This window comes from Anabas testudineus, chromosome 3, assembly GCF_900324465.2.
Source record: "Anabas testudineus chromosome 3, fAnaTes1.2, whole genome shotgun sequence".
NCBI classification, from domain to species: Eukaryota; Metazoa; Chordata; class Actinopteri; order Anabantiformes; family Anabantidae; genus Anabas; species Anabas testudineus.
In genome coordinates this window covers 27861365-27889358 of record NC_046612.1, presented here as the reverse complement: position 1 = coordinate 27889358, position 27994 = coordinate 27861365, and the positions used below count along the sequence as shown (strand labels likewise).

The following is a 27994-nucleotide window of genomic DNA, read 5'->3' as shown; positions in this document are numbered from 1 at the left end:
ACGGAATCATTTGTTATTTTTATAGTGTGTGTTGTACTGTGTAGTACATGAATGAATACAAATGTGCCAATGTATACATTGGTGATCTGATAAAAGTGTTACCCTGTTCTCTGTCAGGAGTTGACAGACTAAACTAAACTGCCATACTTAGACCTACATTGATGCATTGATTTTGATGAAGTGTCCAGCAAATCTTTCAAGGAGTTACTGTACTGTATGTTTTAGAATCACATCCCTTTCAAAACACTTTCTAAATCTCCAGACCTTCACCTTGTATTTGACAAGCCTTTGTCCATTGAACTCAATATCCCAGTTATTGGGGTCAAAGGTCTCCACTGCCTTAATCTATTCTGGTATAGTTTAAATAACAGAGTACAATATAAGCCTGCCATACTTAATAAAAGCAGACTATTCTTCTCTTGTCCATTGTTGTCTTACAATTTTACATTAAAGCACAACACAACAGATGCTTCAATGTACCCTGAAACTAATTTAACGTGTCAATGGGACATGTATGAATACTCTAGAATGACTAGTCTGTCAGTGACTATTAACACTTTATTAAGTGTTAATAATCAACTCTTGGATAGATTGGCATGAAATATGGTTCAGACATCTGTGTTCCCCACAGGAAGAGTAATAAAAATTAGGTGATCCTCCATCATCATCCAGCATCACCATCAGGTTTCACTTTGATTTATAAACAAACACCTCCAACTCTATTAACCGCAGCTTGGCTTTGTTTTGGAAAAATTCCATCCCACTCGTAGCCATGCCATGTACAAAACTGTCACAGTACAGTATTCTTTTTAAATCAGGTACAAACCAAGATTACATATTATATAATCTCTAGACAATTCTTTGTTTCTCTCCTTAGTCCAGTGCTCACACACATATTTCTTGATGTCTAAAACCACCAAACACTAAGACTTGTTTGATCCTCCTCGGTTCTGATGGATTTTCACTGGACACTGAAGATCTCAGGTTGTTATTGCTTTGGGGCGTTCACTGCCATCTGGGACACCTTTGGGGAAGAAAGAAGGAAGAAAGACAAAAAGACACTTGTAAATTCATAAGTTCATTCCGCTTGTGATGAAATTCACCATTGTTGGCTTCCAGCCCTACCAAACAGTGTTAGTTAGTAAACCGTCACTATTCACAGCCCCTTTAGATTTGTTGTCAGGTCCACTGTACTAACATGACAGTGAAGTGAAACAAAGGCCATGTCTCAAGTTTTGATTGTTACCTGGTTGTCGATGCACCTGAACTGCCAGGTCCAGCGCGTGTTATAAAGGAAAGGTCGGAGGTCAAAGCGGTTGTCATCAGGACTGTAGCTCTCGGCGTGGTAGGACGGCGTTACTGTGGTCATCTTGTGGCGGTTGATAGAGTACATCCTGAAGAAGTGCTTCACTTTCTGGGCCACCTGAAAAAACATAATATCTGTTACTGCTGACGTATTTTAGTAATTAAAATTATTAAATATTATGGACTTCCATGTCAAACACACTAATTGCAGAAACGTACATATTATTTAAGGAGGGACTCATGTTGAGAGACAATAATGCTATTAGAAATGGATAATTCCTGTTACATGTACAGTATCAAACAGCACTAGTGGAGAATTATATAGCACCAAATTGTGGCAGAAAATCGCCCCATGTCGTGCGGAGCTGACTGACCTCCGTCGGTGACAGCGCGTCCTTCCACATGTGAATGAGTTTACAGAACATACTGAAGGGGCCACACTTAGATATCTTCCTGAGTCGCCCAATCACAGATAACTCTGAGTAGGTCATCCCCATGTCTGCCTGAGGGGAGGAGGTGGCGGTGAGAAGAAAAGAAGACAAGCAGAATAAGAAATAAAGCATATGTTCCATGTAGACATTAAGTGAGCTGCTTGTAGGTTTCAGTCATTTGTGGATGAGTCATTTCTTTAAAGGCAGCAGTTTTAATATTTTGTTACTTTCTTTTATATCACGACTTAAAGCAGTTCACTAAGAACAGTCAGGTAGAAGTCATTTTTAAAAACCAGGTCTTTGATCAGCGTTACTCTCAGCATAAACCCTACAATCAGGGAATAAAACAAAATGTCTCACTCAAAAGATCCTCCTCTCCATGAAGAGGTGAGACTTGGAAATAAAGGAGCAGCAGTGTTCTTGTATAGCAGAGCAGCAATTTGACCCATGTAATGCATTGCGGCATTATTAGAGCAATGTAATAGACTTTTGTTTTTTATTGTGAATGCTTAGTATAACTAAATACTTCTGGCAGTACTAATGTAACCTGTAACCCCACAAAATAATGAAGTTGTGTAATGATATTATGCTAGTTAGCCAGTCCATTTCTTCCAGCATTGCTCATCTTTTAGATTACTAGACTCTTTTAGTTGTACCATTGGATGACTAACCTCACACCTCTAGAGGAGCAGCTTGATAAACTGCTACTCTGACCACAATGTCACTTTCTTAGCATAAAGCAAAAAATGAGTACTGGGTGTTCTTACAATAAGAACCACCAGATTTCCAGGTTACTACATTAAATTTGGGAGTGTCAGGGATTAATATGCAGGACTACACCAGGAGAACGGCAACGACAGGCTGGGTGGGGATAGAGACATTGGACCACATGTGTTGCAGTTTCATGTTGAACTGTCAGAACTGTTAAACCCATATTTCATCATTAGAAAAATTTTAATTTTGTCTTCAAGTGATGACAATCAGCTACTTTTCCTGAACAAGCAACTTATCCTAATCCTAATCACTCCCATAGAAATAGTGCTCAAATCTCACTTTTAAAGTTCAAATCAGCATCTAGATGTGTGAAGAGTTTTTTAAATTTACATTTAGTCATTTAGCAGACGCTTTTATCCAAAGTGACTTACAAGTAAGGAAAAAAGCAAGCAAACAAAATCTAAGTCAAGGAGAAACGACATCAAAGCAAAGTGCTTTTTCTTTTTTAAGTGCAAAGGAAGATGCGGAAGAGTTCTGTTTTCAGCAGTTTTTTTAAGATTGCAAGTGAGGCGGCTGAGCGTGCAGAGATAGGCAGCTCATTCCACCATCGTGGGATCACTGAGCTGAACAGTTTTCCTTGGTGTCTACTGTATGGTGCTGGTACCACCAGACGTCGTTCCCCGGTTGAGCGCAGTGGATGGGAGGGGATGTAGACCTGAATGATTGAACTAAGATAAGATGGAGCTGTGGAGTTGACCACTCTGTAGGCAAGCGACAGAGCTTTGAACTTGATCCTTGCAGCCACAGGAAGCCAATGCAAAGATCTGAAGAGTGGTGAGAAGCGGAAGAGCGTGCTGCTGCATTTTGGATAATCTTTTTCTTCCCACTGTACTTTATAGTTACTAAAAAATATCCTAATAATAATAATAATAATAATTATTAGAGTAACGCAAGCTCTAGTTTGACCTTTTTAATACAATTCTGGGAAAGAGAGTGCAGATATATTTCTTACCTCATCTGTCTGTGACACCTGTCCATCTGTGAGTGGCTCCAGTTCAGCTGTTGGTGGAGCTGCCAGTATGCTGCAGAGGAAACCAAAACCACTCACAAACTGAGAAGCACGCATAATTTGTCATTCACTATCAATATCACACAGTGCACATTTAAAACCACTGGGTGGTTTTATTGCTGCGGCTGATCAGTGCACACCGCCCTACAGAGTCCTTACCCTCTAAGGGCTGTGAGCTGGAAGTGTTCAACACAGTAGAGCAGGAAGCTCTTCAGGTCTGTCTTGCTGATGCCTCCTATTGGGTTGATGTCAGCGCTGGAGCAGTCGTACTTGGTGAAATACCCTGTCAGACTGAGCAGGAGCAGTGGTTTAACTAAGTTAAATTAGTGTGTCTGGCGAAAACCCTCCTTGCATTTGTATGTTTGTATTACTGTTTCCTGCACCCCAACCAGTCGAGGCAGATGGCCGTTTAACTTGAGCCTGGTTCTGCTGGAGGTTTCTTCCTCTAGGGGGAGTTTTTCCTCTCCACAGTTTGCCTAGTGCTTGCTCAAGTTGATCTTGTTGGGCTACATGTGTTTTTGTCTCTCTTGTGAAGCACTTTGTAATATATGTTTAGAAAAGTGCTCTATAAATAAAATGCATTATTATTTTTATTATTATTATTATATATTATTGCATCAACATCAAGGGTAAATACGGACAGATTTACACAATCAGCCCAGTCAGTTTTAATGTGGTTACAACTCACACTGTAGCCAATTCACAGTTCATGCAAGTGACACTGTAACTTCTAAAATATATTTTTCCTACTCTCCCAGGATCCACTGACTCAGAGCTAATGTATTTCCGTGGTATCTGAATTCTTCCTAATGGCGCATTCACATGCTGAAGCAAAGGACAGACAACAGAGCTCGGTGCTGTAGAGAGACCAGTTGTGGTTGTGGTAAAATCACCTGGAAAGTTGTGCATTTCCCCTAATTACTGTCTAAAATGATAATCTTCAAGGTCAATTTCCAGCTTCATTGTCTCACATTCTGTCTCACATTTGTACACAATGTATCTTCGTACTAATAACTAACTAACTTTCATACTAATTGGTTGTGATTACATTCAAACTCAAATTACTGAGCAACTAGTACGTAATTAGCTGGCTGTAATTCACCACATGTTCATTCCCTCTAGCTAGAAAGTTCTGATGACAAACAGTGTGTGTCTGTCTAATCAGAACTACTCCTAGAAGTCATGTGTCCTCCTAACCTATCTCACGCAGTGCTAAACAGAAAGCACAGCAACAAATTTTTTTATTTCAACACTTCTGTAGCATGCATTAGTGTATGCATACATTTATTTTTGAAATCAACGACATGTCTATTGATCAGCTAATAGCTCAAAGTAATACCTCTCATCTACGTTGGCTGAGCCTAGCACCAGCAATCCACCTGGCTTACCCCGCGCCCACAGACTCAGCTGGGCAAAAAGGTAGGCCAGGAGCATCCTGACCCGAGCCTGGACACACGCACATACAGAACAAGTAAATGCAAAACTGTCAGTGGTGCTGGGGGAAAAAAAGAAAAGAACACTAAACTATGACAGTTGTGGTTCTACAGTCAGCGTGAAGACTGTGGTTAAAAAACAGAGAAACTGAGAGGAGTGCTGAAGAAGCTGTCACGAAGGCGTGTGAGTGAGTGTCTGACCTGTATGTTCTGCAGAGCCAGGTTTTCTCTCTGGCTTCCTCCATTTGCTTGAAACTGAGGCCACCTGCCTGTAACCGCTGAGAAGATACCCAGAATGCCTTTCACTGCGATGTCTATGTTAATATTTATGTGTGTGCTGCAAAACAAGCGACAAATAAAGGACATGAACACATTTTTACCAAAAGAGAATTCCTCTGTCTAAGCTGCAGTTCAACAGTGAGCAGCACGTGTCTTGACCATTTGAACTGTATACAACAATTGAAATGGTTGCTTCTCTTTATAAGCAGCTCGTAGCAATGCCCAGCCTCCCTGATGCATACCTGCCGATCTGATTGGACAGGTCTTTGGCCCTGTTGCATGTATCTGAGGAGGAGTTTTCACTGGCCATGTAGCAGGTGGTGAAGATGTGACCACACAGGTCCCTTGGGCTCTGAGGATAGTAGGATTGTTCACCAACCACCCTGCGGACATCCTCCAGTACCTGGCTGTCTGAAAGAAAGAAAGGAAGAAAGAAAGAAAGAAAGAAAGAAGGAAAGAAAGAAAGAAAGAAAGAAAGCGAGGAATCTGCAATTTTGTTGGATAACAATGGTGCTACATAACACCAAATAAGAGAGATTTAGTTTTGGTTTGGGAATGGGTTATTTTTTTACAATATGGAAACTACACCTTCTCCTTCACAGAGATATACATCAGTTTGCAATTAGAGCACACAGAGTCCTACTCACTGTTGTCTTCTATAGCCTGGCAGAGCAGCACACACATAGAGTTGACAATACAGGCGGTGGAGGAGCTGTCGACACCTCCGCTCAGAGGCAACAGAAACCCAGCCTGGAACACAAAATGACAACCATCACAGTCACCAAAGTGAGCTCTTCATTTGAAGACTTCTTTGAAGACCTCTCCTCACCTGTCCACTTCTCCGCAGGTAGTCCCACAGCCAGCAGGCCGGACCTAGACTGGACAACACAGGAGTAAACTGCTGTGTGGAAGCTGCTTTTGATTTTCCAAAGTTAAAAGATGATAGTGGCTTTCTGTCAAGAAAAAGAAGCCATTTATTCTGTACCTGATCTCTTCCTCTGGCGTATGGAACAGCCATGTTATTGGTTGGTGGGCGGGGAGGTAGATATCATCGTCAGTGGATAAAGAGAAGTCAACTTTCACTCTGTGACATGGCTTAGGTTCACTTTCCTGCAGCGGAGAAGTGTGACAGTATGAGCAAACAGACAAATGAAGGAAACAGACTTGGAAGTGTTTTCTGCTGCAAAACAGCAGGATGTCTGGACGTACAGTATCTGTACCAGTCCAACTGAACAAACTAAAAAAATGATAGACAGATTGATAGAATACATTAAAATATGAACTCATAAGTTGTTTATAAGTATGATTTCACAGTCAACCCAACTTTCCACATAATCCTATGATCGCTTTTCTTTAGACTGTGTTCCAGTGGTGCAGGTTTTGAGTTCTGACTTCTAATGGCAGGGATCTGACATGGACCTAACTTAGAGTTCCAAACTGTGATTTAGGACTTGGGGATATGGGGCAGACTTGCAGACTCAGAGGTCTGTAAAGACAGAGGCTTCTCACCACTAAGACCATGATTCCAGGGCAACCGAAGCTGCCTTCGTCTCATTAGCTCTAACGTGTGACATACAAATATCAGAAGTGCTATTTTCACCCAGAGTCAGTAAAGACATACAGTATTTACACTCAGCTGTAAGCACAGCTACGGGTCGTTTTTCACCCCCGCTGCAGTAATTATTATAGTCGCACTGTTTTGTGAACTGGCCGCCCCTCCACTAAGTCAAAACCTATTGAGAGCAGCATCTTCGTGTTTTAAAATAGATGTCTTTGGGGACTAATACTATGATAGAAACAACAAAACCCCTATATTGCAAGTTGTGTTACATCACCAGTTTGAAACTATAAATAATTACTATAAATGCTAGCAACACTAAAAGCATTGTGATGATAAGAATGTGGTGCTGTCTCACCATGTGTGGCTGGCAAAGTTCTCCTCTGTAGCTACGCACATCCTCGAGGTCAACTGTGGCTGTGATCACCTCCTGCAACATACAGACACATAGTCTGTGCTCAGAAGTATTACCTTCACATGATGTTAGTCTACAAATGCATAGTGTGTAAACTGCACTGCATGTTGATGTTGTGGTGTAACGTGTGCTGTTAGCATTTGGGCTATCAGGACAGTCAAAACGTGCAGGTATGGTTCATGTCAATACGTACCACATCATTCAGGGAGAACTGTGCTCCCTGTGCCACAATGTCTCCATTAATTGCCACCATAGCACAGCCATCATAGTAAACACGGTCTCCATCACAGCCCCTCTGGTTGGCATACAAATAGATACCTCCACTCTGCAACAACACCAACAATATGTTGAATGCAGTACTGATCTTTTATCAAACTCAAAGCAGAAAATGTCAAGCCATTATGCAGATACCATGTCCTACATTTGTGGTACAATACTGCCCTCTATTGATCTCTGCTTTCTCTATGTATACCAGTTCTTTCTAAACAATTTAATTGTACAATAAATTTTGTTTGTGGCTATTTGTATTAGTATAATCACGAATATTACATATTTCTACATGATGTAACAATGGACTCGTAGTTTGAGAATACCTTGGTGGTCGCTGACTTGACTAGATTGACTCTCTGGTCAGCTTTGCGGAGCTCATGATGGCTTGCAGATGAATTAGTAAAGATTTCAACCCCATCCAGACCCAACTGAATATGTGGGCTAACAAAATAGAAAGTATTCAGTTATTGTGAGTAAGGACTGTTTACAGCATTATACAAAACACCCAAGCAACTGCAGCCCTTGTCCTTCTGTTGCCCTACCTTCTGGGGTTCCAGAGCTCCGCGCACATCTCAGTGCCGATGCAAGTGTCCTTTGTGGACAGCACACAGTCACCGAATGGTACTGTCTCCTGACAAACAGAAAAGACAGAGGAATAAAAACAAACACGGTCTCTCTTTATTATGGAAGGAGAACCAATAATAGCCTAACAGGGGTTATCACCTGGCCTGTTACCTCCTGGATCATTCTGGGCAGGAAATATTCCTCCACCTTCCTTGAGGGAAGAAGCAAAAATACTTTTCACTATTGTATATAGCATTCCCAATGAGAAACAAAATCACATTTACGGTAAACACAGGTTTTACTGTTCTAATCAGTTGATGAGTTTGAAACATTGTATCAGTTTCTCTTCGGTATGGTTTCGTTTCACACCGAGTAGAAATTCAAGCAAACCAAAACACGTCACTTTAAACTACGCGAGAACGTCCTCTCAGCTAATTGGTCATTTGTTTCTGCCACGGGAACAGAAAAGGTAAATACAGAAATAAGGTGAAGTGTTGTAGATGGGTACATTTGTGTGACAGGAGAGAGATGAGAGATTCCTATTAATTTTAACACAGATTAGTCTTCCCGTTGGTTACTGTTTTTTACATTACATTGCTTGCAGAGTCTTCAGACCTGGTGTCTGAGAGACACTTCACCTCTTCACGTCTCCACTTTTGTCCTCCATTAATCAAACAGCATGTTTTTGGTGGACAAAAAAAAAAAAAAAGGAAAATCTACACACTACCCAAAGTCCTCAAATCATGAGATTTATAGCGTTTGGTCCCGTTTTAGTTCGGTACGTGTTCTCACCAGGAGGACCGCACCAGAGTTCGCTAGATGATGCGGATCAAGACCACCTCATTTTGGGGGTCTCGGTGCGGTTGTTTTGGTGCGCACTCGAGTGCGATTACCATGTTCACACCGGACAAAACGAACCGCACCAAGAGGGAAAACGAACTTGAGTCAGATTTAATCGAACTTAATCCTGTAGGTGTGAAAGCAACCTAACAGACCTTCTCACTAGAGTGTTGGCAAGGCATTCATTAGGTTGCTGCATAGCCCAGTTGCATCTGAGCTATAAGGGTTTACAACATGACTGCCTCATACAATGTGGTAAACCTGTGATGACCAACCTTAACTGGTTCCAAGGTGAGAACCAACGCAACTCTCTGTAGTTCCCATGGTTGGCCATCAGCATCTTTGGTCTGATCAGCAGTATCTTTCTACAAGATGGAAGAAACATGTAGAGTGCTCATTTCCTATGTGCCAGCTGAACAAGAGTCCAGTTATAAAAATGTAGAAAGACAGAAAAAACAGCATGTCATTTATGACACTGGACTATTGTGCTGACATACCTGTTGAGGAACAGGACCCGACAGTTGTAGCGCACATTATGATGCATGACGGGCCTAAAGGGAACAGAATCCAAAACACTCAAAGTCAAATGTGACACAGTAGGTTAAAACACATCAGTCTGGTCAGTTCAAACTCTGAAGTTGTGGCTATGAATGTAAATAATGTGTTATGTTCTCTATAAGGAAACAACCGAATCCTGCTGATCGACCCTCAAACCAGATCAAATAATAGACTGGACTGTTCTGACTGGTTGAAGGTCATACCCACATTCCCACGTCGCAGATGATGTCCTGGGTGATGGGAGATTCCAGAAGCATCCTCAGGACTTGGAAACTATGGAGCAATGTGTCCGACTCATAGAAGTGGTCTGCACAGCCATAGCCGCTGTAAAAAGAGATGCCGGAAGAGTAAAGTACAACTGAACCTCCAAAATCCGCCAGTGTTAGAACCGTAGGAAAGCTCAGAGTTACAAGATAGTAATGGTGTTTTCGAGCTGTTGGTCCGGTAAGTGGTGTTTTGAAAGCCATCATACCATATCTCCAGCTCTGGGCCCAGTCTGTATTTAGCTCCTTGAGTCTTGGCAATCTCAACACCTGCAGAGAAACACACACATGCAATTTTAAAGAGGAATTTCAGGATTGTCCATTCTTTTCATTATTGCACAATATCTCAGGAACCCCCTGAAGAAATGTCAAACTTGGCACTTGGACTTAAAGACGAACTGATTAAATTTTGGCGGCCAAAGGTTAAAGTTACTGTAACATCACAACAAGACCCTGAAGCAATGCACATAATGCCTAACAGTTAATAACTAACTGAAGAGAAACTTTAACTACCCTCTACTCTGTTGTGCAGTTTAACTGAGAGCAATGCCTCATTTTTCCATATCTAAATCTAAGTAGTTAGAGTAGCGTATGAAACAGAGTAAATGTACTAATAGTAGTTAGGGTGCACAGCACGTCAACACCAGCTTCTCTGTTCATGTTTCCACTTCACTGTTGAACCTTGACGTTCTTCAGCTGAAGCAGCTTCAAACACGTTCCCACTCACTCTTCAGGATTCTGTCCAGGTTGCCTTCAAAGTCCAAAGACCACTGGTTCAACGAGCACGTAGCGAGAGTCACTTTTCGTCCCATTGGTTTGGAGGTTTTGGAGCTGAAGCCGTGAGTTGTTGTGGTCTGATGAAGTCGTGTGGAGCACTGAGTGACTGCGTCTTCTTCTACTGCTTGGTCACATGTGTTGGCGCCTGCTGTGCTGCCCTCTACAGGACCGTGGCCGAACTACTTCAGTCACCACTCAAACCATCTGCAGAGGTAGCAACTCAGCTAGGAATTTTATGTTAAAAGAATGTTCCCATCATTTCACTTTGGTTAGTAAACCTATTCTTGAATGTTCCAACCATGTCCTTAGTGGCGAGTTTTCTGAACGTTTCTAAAACGTTTTTACTGTGGGTTTAAGAATGTTACAAGTCAGTGTTCTTAGAACATGAACAACAAAATGTTGTCAAAACATTTCAAATGAAATATTCACAGAACACTACGGAGCCCCATTGTTAACATAACGTCTTAAGCTGAATGATTTTAGAAAATTCCTACAATATTCTTTTAGTAGGTTTAAAAACATTTCTAAACAAATGTTGTGACTACAGGAACAAACAGTAAATTCAGGTATTCAGGTGCAGGTATGATTACAAATAACTGAAATTACAGCATGCAAAAATACAGTATTTACTTACATTGAGGTTCTTTGGAAGTTTGGTCATTGATTCATGAGCACTGCCTGTATGTTGCTCTGGCAGTAAGAGCTCCTCATTGTCATCTTCATCTCTAAAAAACAAGACCAAAATGTTTCAGGTCCACCTGACACTTCACAAAATTTGACATTTAAAGCAGCAAACAAGTAACAGGTATGGCAGAGTACAGGGGGAAACGTGTAGTTAATTGATCAATCAGTGATCAATCTAGCTCCACTTTTTGACTGACACATTAAGAGCCAATCAGTCTAGCTCCACCTTTTGACTGACACATTAAGAGCCAATCAGTCCATTTCCACCGTTTGAATGACACATTAAGAGCCAATCAGTCTAACTCCACCTTTTGACTGACACATGAAGAGCCAATCAGTCCATCTCCACCTTTTGACTGACACATGAAGAGCCAAGAGTCTGTTCCATCCTGACTGCCAAAAGTGAAATAATCTAATACACTGGCAAAAAAGTTCTGACCTCCTATACAAAAATGGTTGTTTGCATTTCATTGTACATATAACTGTTACTGTTTTAAATTCAGCAATAAAAATAAAAAAAAATAAAAAATTCAACAATTGTGTTAACATTTTTGCTGAAGTGAAGACATCAGGGGGATTTGGTCAGATATGAACATTTAGAATTATCATTTAATACAGTGCTACATGTCAGTCTTCTCAAGCCTGGTGAAAACAGAGACAAACGTTAAGTTCTCTTTTTGTCCTATTCTTTGTGTCCATCAGTGAGAACACAGAACAAAAATGTCTGTCTGGTGACATACAGTAGATGCATTTTGTAGCTTCAACTATTAAATTGCGTTATTGGCTATACAATCTTCTATATTATGAGTCTGTTGAGTGGAGGAAGCAGAAGTCCATATATGGGTGTGGCAGGAGAGCAGGTGAAACACAAAAGGGAAACAAAACCAAAACCAACCAAAGAGCCGAAGGGAGGAACTGTAACAACAGGTGATTAATGTTAACTTGAAAGCATAGGCGAAGGTATACTTAATTATACAACAAAACGTGATTACTTCATCAGGTGAAACAAACGTACACCCAAGACCACACTGTCTGTAATGTCAGTAATTACAGTTATGACTAATTACAAGTTATTAAGCACAGTTATAAGCAACATATCGAACATTGTTAGATTGTGATGAAGAAAAATAATATTGATATCTTTAGAAGGTTCTCAGGATGTTCTACCTTTGTTTAATATATAACATTTCTTGAATGTTATTTAAGAATTGAAGATATTTTAAGAAGGTTCTCAGGATGTTGCAGCCAGAATGTTTTAGTTTAGTTAAATATACAACATACAACAAAATACAAACACACTGTGCAAGAAAAGTCAACGACGTGTTTTCTGTCTGTGAAAGCTGGCCGAGTTTTAGGTTGACAGAATTCTGATGACATACAGAGCTTCCACTGAAAGTGTCCTCACATTTTCCTGTTTCTGTCGGTTAAAAAGTAACGTTCCCTAAATGGGATGGGTAAAGTTAGTAGTAAATCATTGGAACTCCATTAGGTAGCCTTTCTGACCTCCATATGAAACAGCTGCTGGAAAATAATTGTCCCCTGGGACAATAAAGTTATAGACTGATTGATTGATGTATTTGACACAGACTGAGATTATTTATAGGATGTAGGGTCTGATCTTTCTGATGTTGTGGGGGGCATATCTACACAACCTAGAGACTGTGGCGATGTGTTCCATGAAGGTCAGTTGGTCATCAATGCAGATACACATTACAAATGACATCTTCAGATTATACATTTTCAGCTGATTGATTACTTCTGAAAAAAATATTGATTATTGCAACTTGATGATAATCATATTTTCAATTAAAATCCAGTCTTCTGGGTAGAGTAAAATGTTCAATGAACGTCTGTCACTGTACCAGTATTTGTTGTTATACAGTAGATATCTTACACATGGAGAAACCTTTGTACAGACTACTGTAAATGTGTGTAAGCTATTTATATAAATGTACATCATTCATTTTATCAACCACTTAGTGGATCACACTGTAGAATACAAACCAGCTTTTACATACACATGGTTTATATTGGGGTTTTTTTTCAATGAAACCTCTGAAACCCCTCCCTGAATAGACTCTATCTGCCAATATAAAGTCTCACAGATGACATATGACCATCAACATAGCAGTAACAGAGTCACCTGCAGTGCACTGACACAGTGAAGGAAGTAACAGACTTTATTTTCTCCAAAACATGCACTTGATGTACACTTGATGTAAATGAGTGAAAACAACATTTTCTCATCAGTTACAAAGCTAAAAGGAGGTCATCATCATTCTGATAACACTCAAATGACCAACACATTACAACCATCTGGTGCTTTCAAACCATTCTCCCCATCTCCTCCACTGAGAACTTTGTTACGCCACATATGGGTATTTTCCACTACAGGAACTCATGAGAACCTGAACTTGTACCTGCTGTCACCAGTTCTGCTTGGGTTTCTACTGCACTCCTTGGATATGAGTTCCAGGATACATTTAAGCACCCATCCAAAGGTGGTACTAAATCAAAATCAAACAACTTTTTCCATTTCACTGCTGTGTGTACATCTGGAAAAACTTTTCTATAATAAAGTACAACATGGAGCACAAAATGCAGAAGTGACATCTCTTCAGCTGATTTTAATATTGTACATCTAAAGCATGTCAGCTTCTCAGTGACCTCTGATCCCTGTGTGCCCCTTTGGAAAATACAGTGGAAAAGCAAAGCAAATTCAACCACAGCAATGACAGGTTGCTGTAGTGAAAAATTGTTTTTATATCAACAGAGGGGTGTTTCATGAAGCAGCATCAGCGGTTATTCTTAGGGAATGACACCTTATCGTATTAACAAGGTTTCAGCTTTTCCAAAATTGTCTTACCTGCAAACATATAAATATTGTCATCAGCCTCGGCTCTATTGTTTTCAATTCAATTCAATTAAATTTTATTTGTATAGCGCCAATTTACAACAGAAGTTATCTCAAGGCACTTTACAGTGTAAGGTTTAAGACCTTACAGAAAATATTTATACAAAAAATTATAGAGAAAACCCAACAATCCCATTTGAGCAAGCTTTAGGCAACAGTGGAGAGGAAAAATTCCCTTTAGAGGAAGAAACCTCCAGCAGAACCAGGCTCATAGTGGGCGGGTTTTGGCATGTTTAATGGTAATTAGCAAGCGTTAGCTAATTATTCAGTGTCAGCCTGCTAACAGCACGTTAACAGTACTGCTGAGTGCTTGATAGCATTAAATAATGATCAGCTAACAGCACTATTTGATCTTAGACTTAGACTTCAGTTCTGTTTTGTTTTGGTCCATTAAACTAATAAAATGAAACAAATTTAAATTCAATATGTCTGACATGCACCTGCAGCCTTAATGAATGTACCATTTTCTATTTCTATTTGAACACTATGTCTTAGCACATATTCAGCACTAATACCAAATCAGAAAAAAAAAACAAAAACAAAAAACAAACAAAGCAAAACCTTTTATAATGTATTTTCTTCTTACTAAATCTTACTAAAACTAAGTACTAAATCCTTTTCCCAGTGTTGACTAGTTTGAGTATTGTATGTGTGTTTGTGTTTCACATTTGATTGTACAGTCTGTAACTTTTTAAAGAGGCTGATAACCACAATAGGATCTATCTACTAAAATAAACACTCATTAAAAATTACATATTTCAAATCAAAGGTTTCTTATGTATCTTTACATGTGTGTTTTGTGTTTTAAAGAGACGTCTGTATTTGATGTATCCAGTATGCATTTCAAAGTAGTTAATATTCATCTTCTTGAAAAAGCTAAACCTTGGTCATAAGCACAAACAAACCTTGCTTTTGCAAGTATCCTTTATGAAACATCCCCCCGTTCCTCCTGCTACAGATTTTTCCCAAACTAATGAAAACAGCAGCGTGATGCAGGTATGAATAGAGAGGACGTGGCTGAGATTAATCTAAGGCCAAAAGATGGCTACAGCGCAGAAATCCAGATGATCAATATGTTGTTGTTGTTCAGGTGCAGATTTATGTGTGAAGACAAAGTGTGAACTGGCTACCATCTGCTTGTTCATCACTACAGAAACATTGCGAGTGTTTGCTTTTTAAATGAGCACATGCTCCAATAATCCCTCATGTCACACACACTCTCACACAAACACACTCATACAACTTATATGAAATAAATAGCAGTATGTACATGATTCTCTCATGAGGGCAGCAAACTCAAGTTATACAGTATGTAAATACACAAAAACACATCTACACATAATACACACCTTACATCATGTAAACAGCCAACAAAATGCTTAGCCCTGTCACATTAAGTCATGTAAAAAAACCATGAAATGTGTGTTTTACAAAGATTCCAGCATTAATCAAGCCAAATCAGATCTAGACACAATCCAGATATGAGGTGTTTTATAACTGTGTATCCACCATCAAAGCAACAGTCCAAAACCTTCAGAGTCAAAAGGAGGATGCTCTCAAACAAGCTTCTGTACAGAAAAGACATGATCCCACCTTACCAGGCAGCCTGTAGCAATGTCAAGCTGACCTGATTAAAAGCTGACTGTGTTTACTGTGTGTCTCTCTCTGACAGAGAGCTGGTGGTGGGAAGCAGGGCAGGTGCGAGAGAGGTTTAAAGGTTTTGATGGTAAGACTGGAAGTAAATTACCCTAAAAGTAATTCATTGTGGAGTTCCACAAGAAAGGGTTTGGCAGATGTGGACTCACCCAGATGTTACCGCATCAGGTTTTGATGAGTTTAACAGTAATACAGATGTTGCAAAATAGCTGTTTAGCAGCACCTAGACTTATTTTAAGTTCTTGAGAGTCCTCGCAGACAATAATACAGGTGCTCTCAAGTTTATGGGAAGACTTTTAGCTTGTTAATAATACACACCCCTCTGAAGGAGGTTTTTACTGTATTTATTTTTATTATTAATTATATTTTCTCTTGTCTGATTACATTTAAATTGAGAAGTGCAGGGACTAGAAAGGTTAGGACAGTAGAACTCTACAGTGAAACATACAGGTCAGCTGAAATAATGTTTCTGCAACTTTGTTTGTTCTCTTCCAAAAAAAGGTGGCAGATATCGGGGTTTGTTAAAAATCCAAATTCTTGTATTTCTTGTCCTGTCAGATTTCTTTTGAACAATGTGGCTAGGATCCCAGATATCACTATTTAATTCAATGAATACAGTTGTACCACAGTTGTACCCCTTAAGAGGAGACTTCACCAATTTTCAAGTTTCTTCCTATGGTTGATGAATGGCACTAAACTTTCCTCTCCATTCCCTATATTAAAATACCTCTCTGTTCCTAACTAGAAATTCCAGTTTCTACATCAGAGGATGTCATCTGGATTTCTAGAGCAGGAATATTTGAATTAATTCATATACCTTTGCTCCCCAAACTAAAACCATAGGAAGCAACCTTAAAATTTGTGAAGTTGCCCGTTAAGACTAACTTTAAGACTACTTACTTTGTACTTTCCCTGAGTGCCCCTCTAATTCATGTGCTCCTCAGACTATAGGCCAGAAATGAATCAAAAGCCTACAGGAGGTAGAGATGCCCTGTTTCATTTCCACCTTTGCCCATCAGAGAAATGGTTTTCAAACACGAGTTCCAAAGGAGAGTGTCCATATTGGGTCAAATGTAAAGGCATTAGCAGGTAATGGCAGGTTTGATCCAAATATGTCATCAGTATGGGCCTTCAAAAATCAATATCTGCCGAACTTGACACTGTGAGCCCCTCCTCCATGTCTAACGCTTAAAAAAGCTAAGAAAATAACAGGGCTGTGCAAATATAGCTCAATAGAAGCATGTGGATACTACTGTAGGAAGTGTAAAGGATACATCCCATAGAAAGTCTGAAGCTCTACGGGTGAAGCTTCAGTTCAGTACCAGAGGCCATCCATAAACTAGAATCCAGTCACAGTTTTATTCCACAGTTTAGAGCGGTTCAGAACCGCAGCACAGCAAACATACCCAATAACTGCACAGTCACATCAGTTATCAGCAAAATCAAAGGCATGTGGATGCACGCTGAAAATTTCTAGTGTGCTAGAAAAGTTAAAGTTCATGGGGTGCAACTAAGGCACCGTGCAGTCCCAGCCCACACAATATTTAATGGAACATACTGGGTCTTGTTGACGTTAATCCAGAGGCAGCAATTAAGAACTTGTGTCATGCTTGAAGGGTTAGATCCAGCATTGAGAGTCCTACTGTATACACAAAATAAATGAGTTTCATAGATTCTGCACTAAAAAACGACCTAATTTAGCAGGTACTTAGGTAAGAGGCCTTAAGATGCTTCCGACCATGTCCTGTTCAACACACTCAAGTGTTTCTACCTGTTCAGAATGAGCACATTTGAAAAAGTGTCCAATACATATACAAAATGAAAGCTATAGATCCACTACAGCTGAGTATGTTTTTATATGTTCTACATAAGGGACAGAAGTGAACTTAGACCAGTTTTTGCAATAATAATATGGATCCTAATATTAGATCAGACACTAAAGAGTAAAATAATACATATTATATGAGATGGGAGGTGGATCTCCTACTGTACTACCAGATAGCTATTTAAATCATAACTGCAATAACACCTTATGGAGTAAATTCAGTAAAAAGTTGACAGTGGCCATTAGGAACAGGTATAAACACTCCTGCCTTCAGATGTATGTAGTAACGCTGTAATACAGCCTTGGTGGTATAAAGTATACTGAGAGCTCTTGATCTGTATTTTAAACAGCAGGCAACATATCTCAGTCTTTTACAGCCTGAGTGTGAACCCCCCCCCCCCCCCGTCTACTGCGGACCTGTGCAAGCTGCAGTCATGTAAGGAAGCCCAGTCTCCTCCCAGTCTTTGCAGAATTCTGTTTTCTCGTCCTGCTTTCTGCACTTAGCATCTGTTGGCCAGTGGTGGTCGAACACATCCTGTGAGGTGTAATGTTGGGCTGTAAGACAGACGTTAAGGAGGGAGGAGGGAGTGTTTCAGTGTGTGTCTGCATGCACGTTGGTGTCTGTTTCATTGTCCACGTCTTGTAATGAGTGTGTGTGTGTGTGTCACTGTCCAGGGTAGGTGGGGTAGTGTGTTGGGGAATATGTGCGTATGTGCGGCTGGGACTGTGCATGTGTGTTTGCAAGGGGCAGTGTGGCATGACGGTCAGGAGGCAGGCGGGTGGACATCAGGTCGTCTTCTGCAGCATCACCTACGCACAGAGCAGAAACACAGCTGTTACAGTCACAGAGCACATACAACTTGTTGTTTGATCAGCTTTATAGGTGTTACAGGTAATGTGTTTCTGAACTTTGGATAGCCAGGCTAATGCTTACTGTAAACAACTGAACATATTGGTGTTTGAGGAAATCTGAAAATCACTACTAAATTAAAAGAAACGGTCCAGTGGAGAAATATGGCAGACAATACATTGTCAACATAAGGAAAAAATAGGTAACAATTGTCCAAAGGATGGTGTGTGTGTATGTGACCTACCGCTGCCAGGATCCATGCCAGTCTGGTTCCCAGTGATGTGGTGCCAGTATGCGGATCGGGGCAGGATGGCAGTGGGGGTGCAGGGGTAGGAGCAAGGCTCTGAACCCTTAGAGAGCAACTGTACACAAAAGGGCACTGGAAATTACTAAGTACCGACAAATGTTATTGTGGCATCCTGTGTGAGCAATCAAAGCTCCGTAGAACCAGCTTAAACTTCAATCTGAGATCGTCATCGCTTTATAAAGTCAAATAATTAGAGGTTTACAGTACAGTTAAAAGATGTCAGCAAGATTACACTGTGCAATTAAACTGTCCAAATGCAACCAAGAGGCTTCTCTTAGAGGGTCTGCATTGTCTGCACTGGACAATGAAAATACATTTCAAGTTCAAACTCAACATTGTTCAATTACCACAGAATACACGGAAACGCAACAGAATTGTTTGTGTGTGTGTGTGTGTGTGTGTGTGTGTGTGTGTGTGTGCTGGCCAGGCTCTCACCCTGCTGCTTTTCTCCATCTCCAACAGGACCTTCTTGTGCTGCTCAGCGATGGCCAGTGTAGCAGAGTGAACCCTCTGGTAGATCTGCTCTCCCTCTCTGGTCTGGAAGGTGTAGAGACCTTCACCGCTGTCACACATCCTACACATCAAACATCAAATCTGTATAAAGCTGGAGCACGGAGCTGCTAGCTGACATACCAGCCAGAACAGAATAATAGGGTTTTACTCAGCTTTAATCAGTCTAAGTCTTGTTAATTCTAACAGAAACAAACATTTGATCTTCTCAGGTCTAAAGCTGTTCCGCACCATGTCAGAGCCAAAAATTCCAAACAAACATTTACAGTGCGTTCAGAAAGTACTTCTTTAGTAGGTATGTTGAAGCTTGATACTACATCTGTTTCTTCTCATTAGTATTATGGTTCTTATTATTAGTAATAGTAAGAACTAATAAGATGGTGCACTCTGTGCACCATAATAACAATGAAATTATGTTCAAAAGGGTTCCAAGTCTGGACTCTGGCTGCGCCACTTTAAATGGTAAATGGTCTGCACTTATATATACCTAGCTGGTACTCAAAGCGCTTTACACTGCGTCTCATTCACCCATTCACACACACGTTCACACACCGATGGCAGAGCTGTATAGCAACTAGGGGTTCAGTATCTTGCCCTTGGCATGTGACGTGGCAGCCGGGAATCGAACCACCAATTCTGTGATTGGCAGTCAACTGCTCTACCTTGAGCCACAGCCACCCCCTGACTTTCACATTCACACACATTCACAGTGTCCCATAGCCACTCCTGTGTTGTTTTAGGATGAACCGGTCTAAGGTCCTGAAGGCTGTGGAACAGGTTTTCTTTCATTCATCTGTCCCTCAAGCCTGACCAGTCTCCCAGTATGCTGCTGAAAAACACCTCCACAGCACGATGCTGCCACTCCCATCCTTTACTGATAGTGCCTGGTTTCCTTCAGAAATAACATTTAGAATTGAACAATTAAATCAAGAGAAACAGGAGGCACCTGAGACAAATATCAAGTTCTTTGGCCAGATTATTTATCCATATTTAAGGTTTTCCCTTTTCACACATTATATGAGAAAAAAAAAGAATTACATAACAAAACAGTTAAGGGGGTCTGCACACTTTCTGAATGCACTGTAAGTGGAAGTGAAGCCTTAATGGGACTCGATTTATTTCTCTAAGGGAGGTGGAGTGATTGTTACATAACATGAGCTGTGAAGTCGTTTTAATCCCATCGGCAGCAAGCATTTTTCCCCACACAGCAATAGTCATTACAGCCACAAGTGTATTTTTCTGTGAACTATGTGCTTCTGTAATTTAAATCCCTTGTAAAAGCTCATTAAATGTGTTGTTGTAATGTCAGCTGCAGGGAAGCACTGCTATACTATTAGCAAATTGGCAATATTAAAAGTATGCTGAATAAGCTATTAGCAGTTCCTGTTTCCAGTGTACCTATGGATGTACACGTGACAATCACCGGTACATTTCATATTCATTTCACTCCCCTCCAAAAGTATTGGAAAAGTAAGGCTAGTTCAATAAAAACTAATTTGCACAGGTACTCCTCTATAAACCTTCTGCTTCCATAAAGTTCCATGATGGTGGTTCAGATGCAGAATCTCTGATCATTAATTCCTTAGACATTAACAATAAACTAATATAAAACTTGTTTCTTGTTTTGATTTTACTTAAAGGGTGACTACAGTGACTTTCTGTCTATGGTTACCATTTGATGAGTACATTTACTGTACAGAAATAGTATTAAATTTTTTCTCCTTTGCCAAGACATGCTTAATAAAACTTTGGTCTGCTTTAGTTTCCTTATCACCTTCTCATCAAAGCAGACGTCATCTTTTGCAAAAAAAGAAACTCAGTAAAAATGTTCCAGAGTTTTGTTTTGATTTTGGTTGAATTTTTTTTTCACCAAGAAGCAAAGGAAACTAGTTAAAAATCTGTGAAACAGCCCTTTATTACACATTACTGTGTGCACATTGTGAGACTAGTAATAAATGTTATCATAATGAAACCAGCAATAAATGAATACATTACGAATGGGACACAGTCAGTGCAGGTGATGTAGTACAGCAAAGAGGCAGCCAGAGGGCTCTCTTGATCTATTATGGATTGTGTCAGACCTGAGACCTACATACATTCAGACATACACACAAACACACACAAACACACTCACACATACACACACTCTGTTATCTGCATGCTAACCCAATCATAGCTCGTCAGGTTTTATCAAAGAGAAGGAGATAAAGAGGTCTGGTCCCGCATTGATTTATCATCTAATCTATTCAATGAATCTTTTCATGAGGCTCAGCCCAATGCAACCAACCTGTGTGTGTGTGTGTGTGTGTGTGTGTGTGTGTGTGTGTGTGTGTGTGTGTGTGTGTGTGTGTGTGTGTGCTATCCTTGGACTGACCGTAAGCTGGTACACACAGTTCACACACACACATTTTGACTGTGGATTTCGATAAAGGTCAAGTGTTTCATCTTAGATAAACATTTCTTTAATGGTGGATGCGCTGTCCCCAAACGGACACCGACTCTGTGTTCATCTGGGGACAGTCAGCCAGCAAACCTCCTCACCCCCCGCTCCCCCCAGCCATCCAATTTACTGATCTCACCGTCCAGCTTCAAAGGTGAAGCGGGTGGCATCGCGTCCATAGCGTCGCAGAGAGCACAGTGGCCAGGTGACCAGCTTGGTGCGAGGGTTGTGAATGTCCCACAGGTAAATGTTCTCATGGGTGATCTGCATCATGCACTCCCCATAGATGTCCAGGTTGGGGCAGGGGAGGAGGAACACGTTGAAACGTTCTGAGGAGAAAGGGAATGTTTTCACTTTTGAACATTAACAGAGGGCAAAGGTTCTGCTCCATGCATTTGTTTTATCTTACTGTTTAATTGCTCATTAAAATTTATATAATATCACTGTCATTATGAAAGAGTGAAACATTAAGATAAATTTTATTTAAGATAAATTAATATTAAAAACGTTAAGTTAAAGAGAGGGAATATTCGACACAAACACAGCTCCACATTCTACCATTGCTCCGTAACTGCTTGATGTGGAACTAGGAAACTGTCTGGTAACACCATTTGTTAAACCATTGCAGCTTAAAAAAAAGATTAAGGCCTGACAAGTGACAGCAAATTGTCTCCTACTCACCCTAAAATGAGCCTACAACCATCATCCAGGGAAAGCTCATGGACCAGCCAGTGAGTGTCCTGTGATCTGGCCTCCTTCTGACAGCGTCATGTACCCACATGGATCTCTGGTTCAGATCAAAAGTGCACGTGTGTGCGTTCTCCTTTTCATTTCAACAACTTCTCTAACTTTACCGCCTATATAGGTTGTTAGTCTTACATACAGCCTGTGATGCTATGAGCGAACGAAATCATTGTTTTATCTTTGTTACAACCTAAAGGTATTCATATTGTCCAGGACCAGTACAGGAATAGAATATAAAATGAACTCTTCTTGAAATTATTTCAGCTGCTAGTAGCTCCATTAGACCATGGGATGATGCTGACAGACAGAGCTCCTTATGGCCTTTACTTCACCTGCCAGCACCAAGATTTAGGAGCAGCAGCAATTGTATGATCCCTTACTCACTTTTAAACATAAAAGTCAGATCTGTTGAGCTGTCCCTGTAGAACTCGACACACAAATTCCTTAACTTCTAACTGCGTACACCGTGTGGTCTAGCTCTAGCATTCAATACTGTTCACTCAAGTCAGCACAGCTTAAGCTCAATCAGCACACAACTCCCCAGGTGAGAACACTAAGAGTCTAAATTCAACACACATCAACCAGATCCTTTAATAGATCCTGTAAATAAAAGAGCCAGAGTCAGTTTACTGAATTTTGGAACAATTGATCCAAAGAGAAATGAAAGAAGGAGGACAAGCGATCAATTGGGTCACTTTAGTTTACACCATGTCCTTGTCCATGGTATGACCACAAGGGAGGCTGGACAACAAGCACAGCCAAATTGGAGTTGCTTCACCGTCATCTCCATCATCACAACTCTTCAATAACCTGAGGTTTTAAACATCTTTCTCGCGGCATACTCTCCCTTTCTAAACCTAATTCTTAATTCGAAAGGAATTTTTTTCAGCATGGCCTTGGAAAGTGTATGACCGAGAACCTTATATCCATGTTCACTTCCCAGTGCCAGGGGTGGATCAGGCATTTAAGAAGATTTTACCCCTGCTTTTTTTTTTTGTGTGTGTGTGTTGTACTGTGTAGTACATGAATGAATACAAATGTTCCAATGTATACATTGGTTGTGTCTTTGAGGGCTTCTGTGTGATGTCTGAGGGCAAAGTTTGTTTTTTCAGCAAGAGTGAATGGTTTAGTGTGTTTGGAGAATACCAGGCATAGTTTCAAGAAATGTTTACACAATCAAGAAAAAAATGTAACCTTATCTATAGTGTTAGATGCCAGTTAGTCCACATGTTTGAGTGTGTGTGTGTGTGTGTGTGTGTGTGTGTGTGTGTGTGTGTGTGTGTGTGTGTGTGTGTGTGTGTGAAAGGGTTACCTGTGTGTTCACACTGAACCCCAGCAGCCAGCAGGTCAGGTTCTCCCATACTGATGTCATTGAGGCGAGTGCCCAGACACTCAATCGACAGTGTTTTGAACCAGTCTTCTGCCTCCAACTCTGTGCCGAGACAGAGAGATATCACATCACATCAGTGGTAGTTCTTTGAACAAGCCCCTTGGACTTGTAAAGAAGTGTAATGTCTCTCAGTGGTCTGTGTTAGCAAATACATCTTTATATAAAAATGTTTTGGGTGCAGATTCATTTGTCAGAGCAATGTGGAATTATTGATAATATATATATATATATATTTCCTACATATGAGATGTTGAATGGAATTGATTTGTTCTTAAAAAAGGTAAAGTTCATTTGATTGATGAAGTGTTTGAGAGGAAGAAGTCATGACTTGACTTGACTGGCTGCTCTGCTCACCAATTCAATGAAAGTTGAGCAGGTGCATAAATGTAGATTATAATGTCTCAGGCAACCCAAGGCTTAAAAAAAAAAAAAGTTGGACTTATACTTGTTATAAATTTATACTAATTACTTGCAAAGTTGATGGATTGTGTTTTTCAAATGAGCAAAATGGTGCATGCTGCAGATTTAGCACCTCTGCCTTCATAAATTCCAAGTGTAAAAAATACAGAAAATGCAAATACACATGCAATGTGATTCATAAAGGCTGAAAGTGATTTGCGGCTAAATTAAATTCTTTTGAAAGGCTGCTGTAATCTGCTGGTGCATGGATGGCTGCTGTTATTTAAAAGAATAGGATGCAAATGAGAAATATGTGGTACCGCTTGTGTTACTGTGTTATAGGGGGGATTCAAAGACCATAACCCCCAAATGAGTTAATGTGCCTCGCAGCCACAGGCCGAGCATTTGGCCCTGAACGTTTATTAATAGGCCATAGGTCACCCCAACAATGTATCTGTCAGAAGGAGGAATTACTTCTTGCATTCATTTTGCTGTGGATATACCATTGCAATATTTAGCAAAAGAAAGTCCTACTTGTCTAAGCTAGCTGTTGTGGAAGACTTAACTCGAAAACCAACACATACAGGAACTAAAATGATGGACAGGGACAGGATTTTTAGGAGGTTTCACCTGCATATGCTATAAAAGTACGGCACATGTTGAATTCACCCAATGCAAGAGATGATGCGTACATAGTGATTATTGGCTTCTCCCACTAACAGATTTAATTAGTCTGAATCAAATTTAATCTTGCATCTCTGCCGGTCATTCTCTAAACTCTCCATGACAGATACCAGTAAAACACGATAAATTCTCATTGAAATATGACAGTGTCCACCATGTTAGTAGATCACCTGCAAAATGGTCACAAACAAAACATAGAATTCCCAAGACTGTGCACACAATTTAGTACTTACTATTTGAACTTTTAGTAAATCAGGCCCTAACAATCTTATTAAGCTGGGGGGGTGATATAAAGAGTGATAATAGGTGATATTAGCTGACTGCATGTGTGTGCCACATACTCATGATCATTATCTTTCACTTTCCATGTTAGTGAGTGTAGTTGTAATATTACAGTAGCTGTATAATACAATAGTCAATTTCACAGCAAGTTGCCAATAACAGGACATAGCAGAATGTGATTTGATTTTTTGGGTGTCACAGTGTTGATGTTAAGTCTAAGGTCTGAGTCAAGACATATTGTGTGTGTGTCCATACATTACCTGATTCACAGGTGAAGGTGCGTGAGGTGTCATCTGTCAACACAATGGCCACAGCCTGACGCTTGGTGTCCCGCGGCAACCGTGTGACATTCTTTACGTTGCTAATCTCTGTTACCTAGGCAACAGGGTACAATGGTACAGCAAAGTAAAAAATCAGAGCTGATTTTATTATACTTGTAACTGTTGTAAGGTAAAATAAGTTTGTAAGAAGGGTCTACGCTCAAGCCAAAAGTCACTTGGATGATTGTATTTGTTGTTTCACATGCTAATTCACTGGTTTGTATGGAGAAGCACTACTTTGCACAATAGTGAAAACTTCTGTGTTGTTGTTATGTGATGTCTCGAAGGTTCTGCCACTGTCACTGTACAGAAAAAAAAAGCTAAACATAAAGCAAGGTCACTCTAAAACTGCACTGGCGCGTTGAAGGATGTTAAGTAAAGGAGTGTTAGAGCAGACAAAGAAGCTCAGCTGCAGGAGAGGTGATGATAATGAAGAATGAAAAGATGAGTGAGTACTGTGAGAGAGCGCGTTTGTGAAGACAGAGAAAGTAAGGACTGTTGATTCTCTTTGAGCTCTGGAGTAAAAGAATCAGACTTTAATGTGAATGCTGACTACTTTCATTCCCGTCACTGTGTGAAGGTGTTTGTCAGCTCTTTATCTTTGATTTTCTCCTGCAGAACATAGTAAACCTGACTCACACACACACACACACACACACACACACACACACACACACACACACACACACACCTTAGGACAGGCTCTGATGTAGGCAGATTTCTCATCTGGGTATTTCTCGAGACGCCTAGGTCCTTTACTGGAAGACTTCTTAAACACCAGCCAGCAACGTCGATAGATCTATAACACATACACACAGATAGGATCAAAGTTATTTAACATTCAATAATACTTTTTTGAAGTCTGAGTTGGTCACAAATCTTGCCTTTTGGGTGACATCCAGGCTGCTCAGCCTTATTGCTGGAGGGTGTTTGTTGTGGAAATAATAATAATGTCATGTATAATTCAATGTCGGGCAATATTGCTTCTCTTATTCACTAAAAATTCTCTATTTATCCTCTAAAATGATGCAGCAGCTAAGTGCCAGTCAAAGACAGTTACGGTATTAAATTCAAATAAGAATCCACATAAGAATGGAAATAATATGTGTATGTGTTCAGATATAAAGTAGATATCAGGTTTAGAAGAGGTCCTGTTGTTTGCCATGCAAATTCAGTTCACAGTATCTATCTTAGAACTTAATCCTATTTGATATTTCATTGAATTTTACTAAAATTCAAAGGATCACTGCAGAATGGTCGGTGTTTAAATTTAACCCCAACAATACTCACTAGATATCACCTACTGTAGTTAACTTGCAACACAATGTGATCACATGTACACATAAATCCACATGCAAAACCTGTCAAGCCCTCTCCCACTTCTTTCTCTCCCTCTGCATTCTTGGTTGTTTACAAGAGCTTAGTGTGGAGGTCGTGAGTCAGTGAGCCAATAAGAAGCTGATACTTCTCTATTCTAAAAGTGCAGAATACCAATATCTTTCCACCTGTAACATGGATATCTGAGCAAAAGAGGCCACAGATTCAAGATTCAAAAAACTTTTTTGATCCCAGAGGGAAATTGTTTGCCTCATTACCATTGTTCTCAAAACAGACAGAAAGAAAAGGAACCACAACCAGGAAAGATCCAAGGAAAAAAAAATACACCAACATAAATACACAAACATAAATATACAATAACATCAATACCGAAAAACTCAATATATATATACAGAATACGTAAATAGATAAATGAAATTGGGTCAATATATTCACAGCAAGTATATGACAGTTTCACTTCCCCCACCCCTTACAGAGGGGGGAGGAATTGTACAGATTGATTGCCACATGTAAAAAGGATCTCCTGTCCTCCTTTGGCTGAATGTGCTCCTCTGTCCAGCCAACACACTGTGCAGAGGGTGGGAGGGATTGTCCAAGATTGAGAGGAGTTTGGACAGCATCCTCCTTTCAGCCACAACATGTAAAGGGTCCAGCTCCACCCCCAGAACAGAGCCAGCCCTCCTAATCAGCTTATTTAGAATAAGTCTTTTGAAATGAGGATAGGTATAGAAGAGGTGACTTGAGCAGGCTCTTTCACAAACACCCCTGCTCCTATTTATTCCATAATGATGGAATGAGCAGGTAGCTGTTCAGAAGGTTACCTAAGGACAAGTTGGCCAGACAAAATTATTGATGGACTGAACTAGTTGTTGTGAGGGTTCAAATATTCTGACAAAACAGCTTCTCAAGGTCAGCCCATTGCTTCCTACCTTTAGGACCAGTATTTTTGTTTTGTAGCTCTGGCCATCAATTCACAGTATCAGAAAGGTTGGTAATAAGAAAGTATGCACAATTTGAACATTGATAATAATCAATTATTGCACAACTGTGTGTGCATTGCCCACTAAAACAACAGCAGGTGAAAAGCTGACCTACAGTAGATATTCAGCTCGGAAAGTACATAGCAAAAAACATTTAACAACATGTGACTGGTGTGTTTCTCAAGTGTGTTCTGT

At 40.2% G+C, this 27994-nt stretch overlaps 2 protein-coding genes across 5 annotated transcripts in view; both read right to left on the bottom strand.

The window, feature by feature from the left end:
• Positions 1–6: 6 nt before the first annotated feature.
• Positions 7–10606, bottom strand: nadsyn1 (NAD synthetase 1). 3 transcript variants are annotated; one of them, XM_026378765.1, is made up of 21 exons: positions 10427–10606; positions 9909–9969; positions 9644–9760; positions 9376–9429; positions 9154–9243; positions 8198–8249; positions 8017–8105; positions 7798–7915; positions 7398–7529; positions 7148–7219; positions 6217–6341; positions 6061–6104; positions 5879–5981; positions 5474–5638; positions 5154–5289; positions 4859–4965; positions 3679–3810; positions 3463–3532; positions 1680–1808; positions 1247–1423; positions 7–1024 (listed from the first exon to the last, which is right to left on the bottom strand). In XM_026378765.1, the coding sequence occupies exons 1-21, from the start codon at positions 10509–10511 to the stop codon at positions 989–991; spliced, it is 2094 nt and encodes a 697-aa protein (XP_026234550.1). In that variant the 5' UTR covers positions 10512–10606; the 3' UTR covers positions 7–988. The 3 variants fall into 3 exon arrangements, with proteins under 3 accessions (XP_026234550.1, XP_026234548.1, XP_026234551.1); XM_026378763.1 differs by having other exon boundaries at positions 5474–5642; positions 6061–6109; positions 10427–10605; XM_026378766.1 differs by lacking the exons at positions 9909–9969; positions 10427–10606 and having other exon boundaries at positions 5474–5642; positions 6061–6109; positions 9640–9730.
• Positions 10607–14217: 3611 nt separating this feature from the next.
• dok4 (docking protein 4) overlaps positions 14218–27994 on the bottom strand; it is a 63102-nt gene continuing 49325 nt past the window's right edge. For both annotated transcript variants that reach the window (XM_026377923.1, XM_026377922.1), the window contains 7 exons: positions 26173–26280; positions 25422–25536; positions 23719–23838; positions 21802–21991; positions 19148–19286; positions 18650–18767; positions 14218–18365 (listed from right to left, as the gene is read on the bottom strand). In XM_026377923.1, coding sequence (XP_026233708.1) covers positions 18220–18365; positions 18650–18767; positions 19148–19286; positions 21802–21991; positions 23719–23838; positions 25422–25536; positions 26173–26280 — 936 coding nt within the window. In that variant the 3' untranslated portion in view covers positions 14218–18219. The remainder of the gene's footprint in view (positions 18366–18649; positions 18768–19147; positions 19287–21801; positions 21992–23718; positions 23839–25421; positions 25537–26172; positions 26281–27994) is intronic.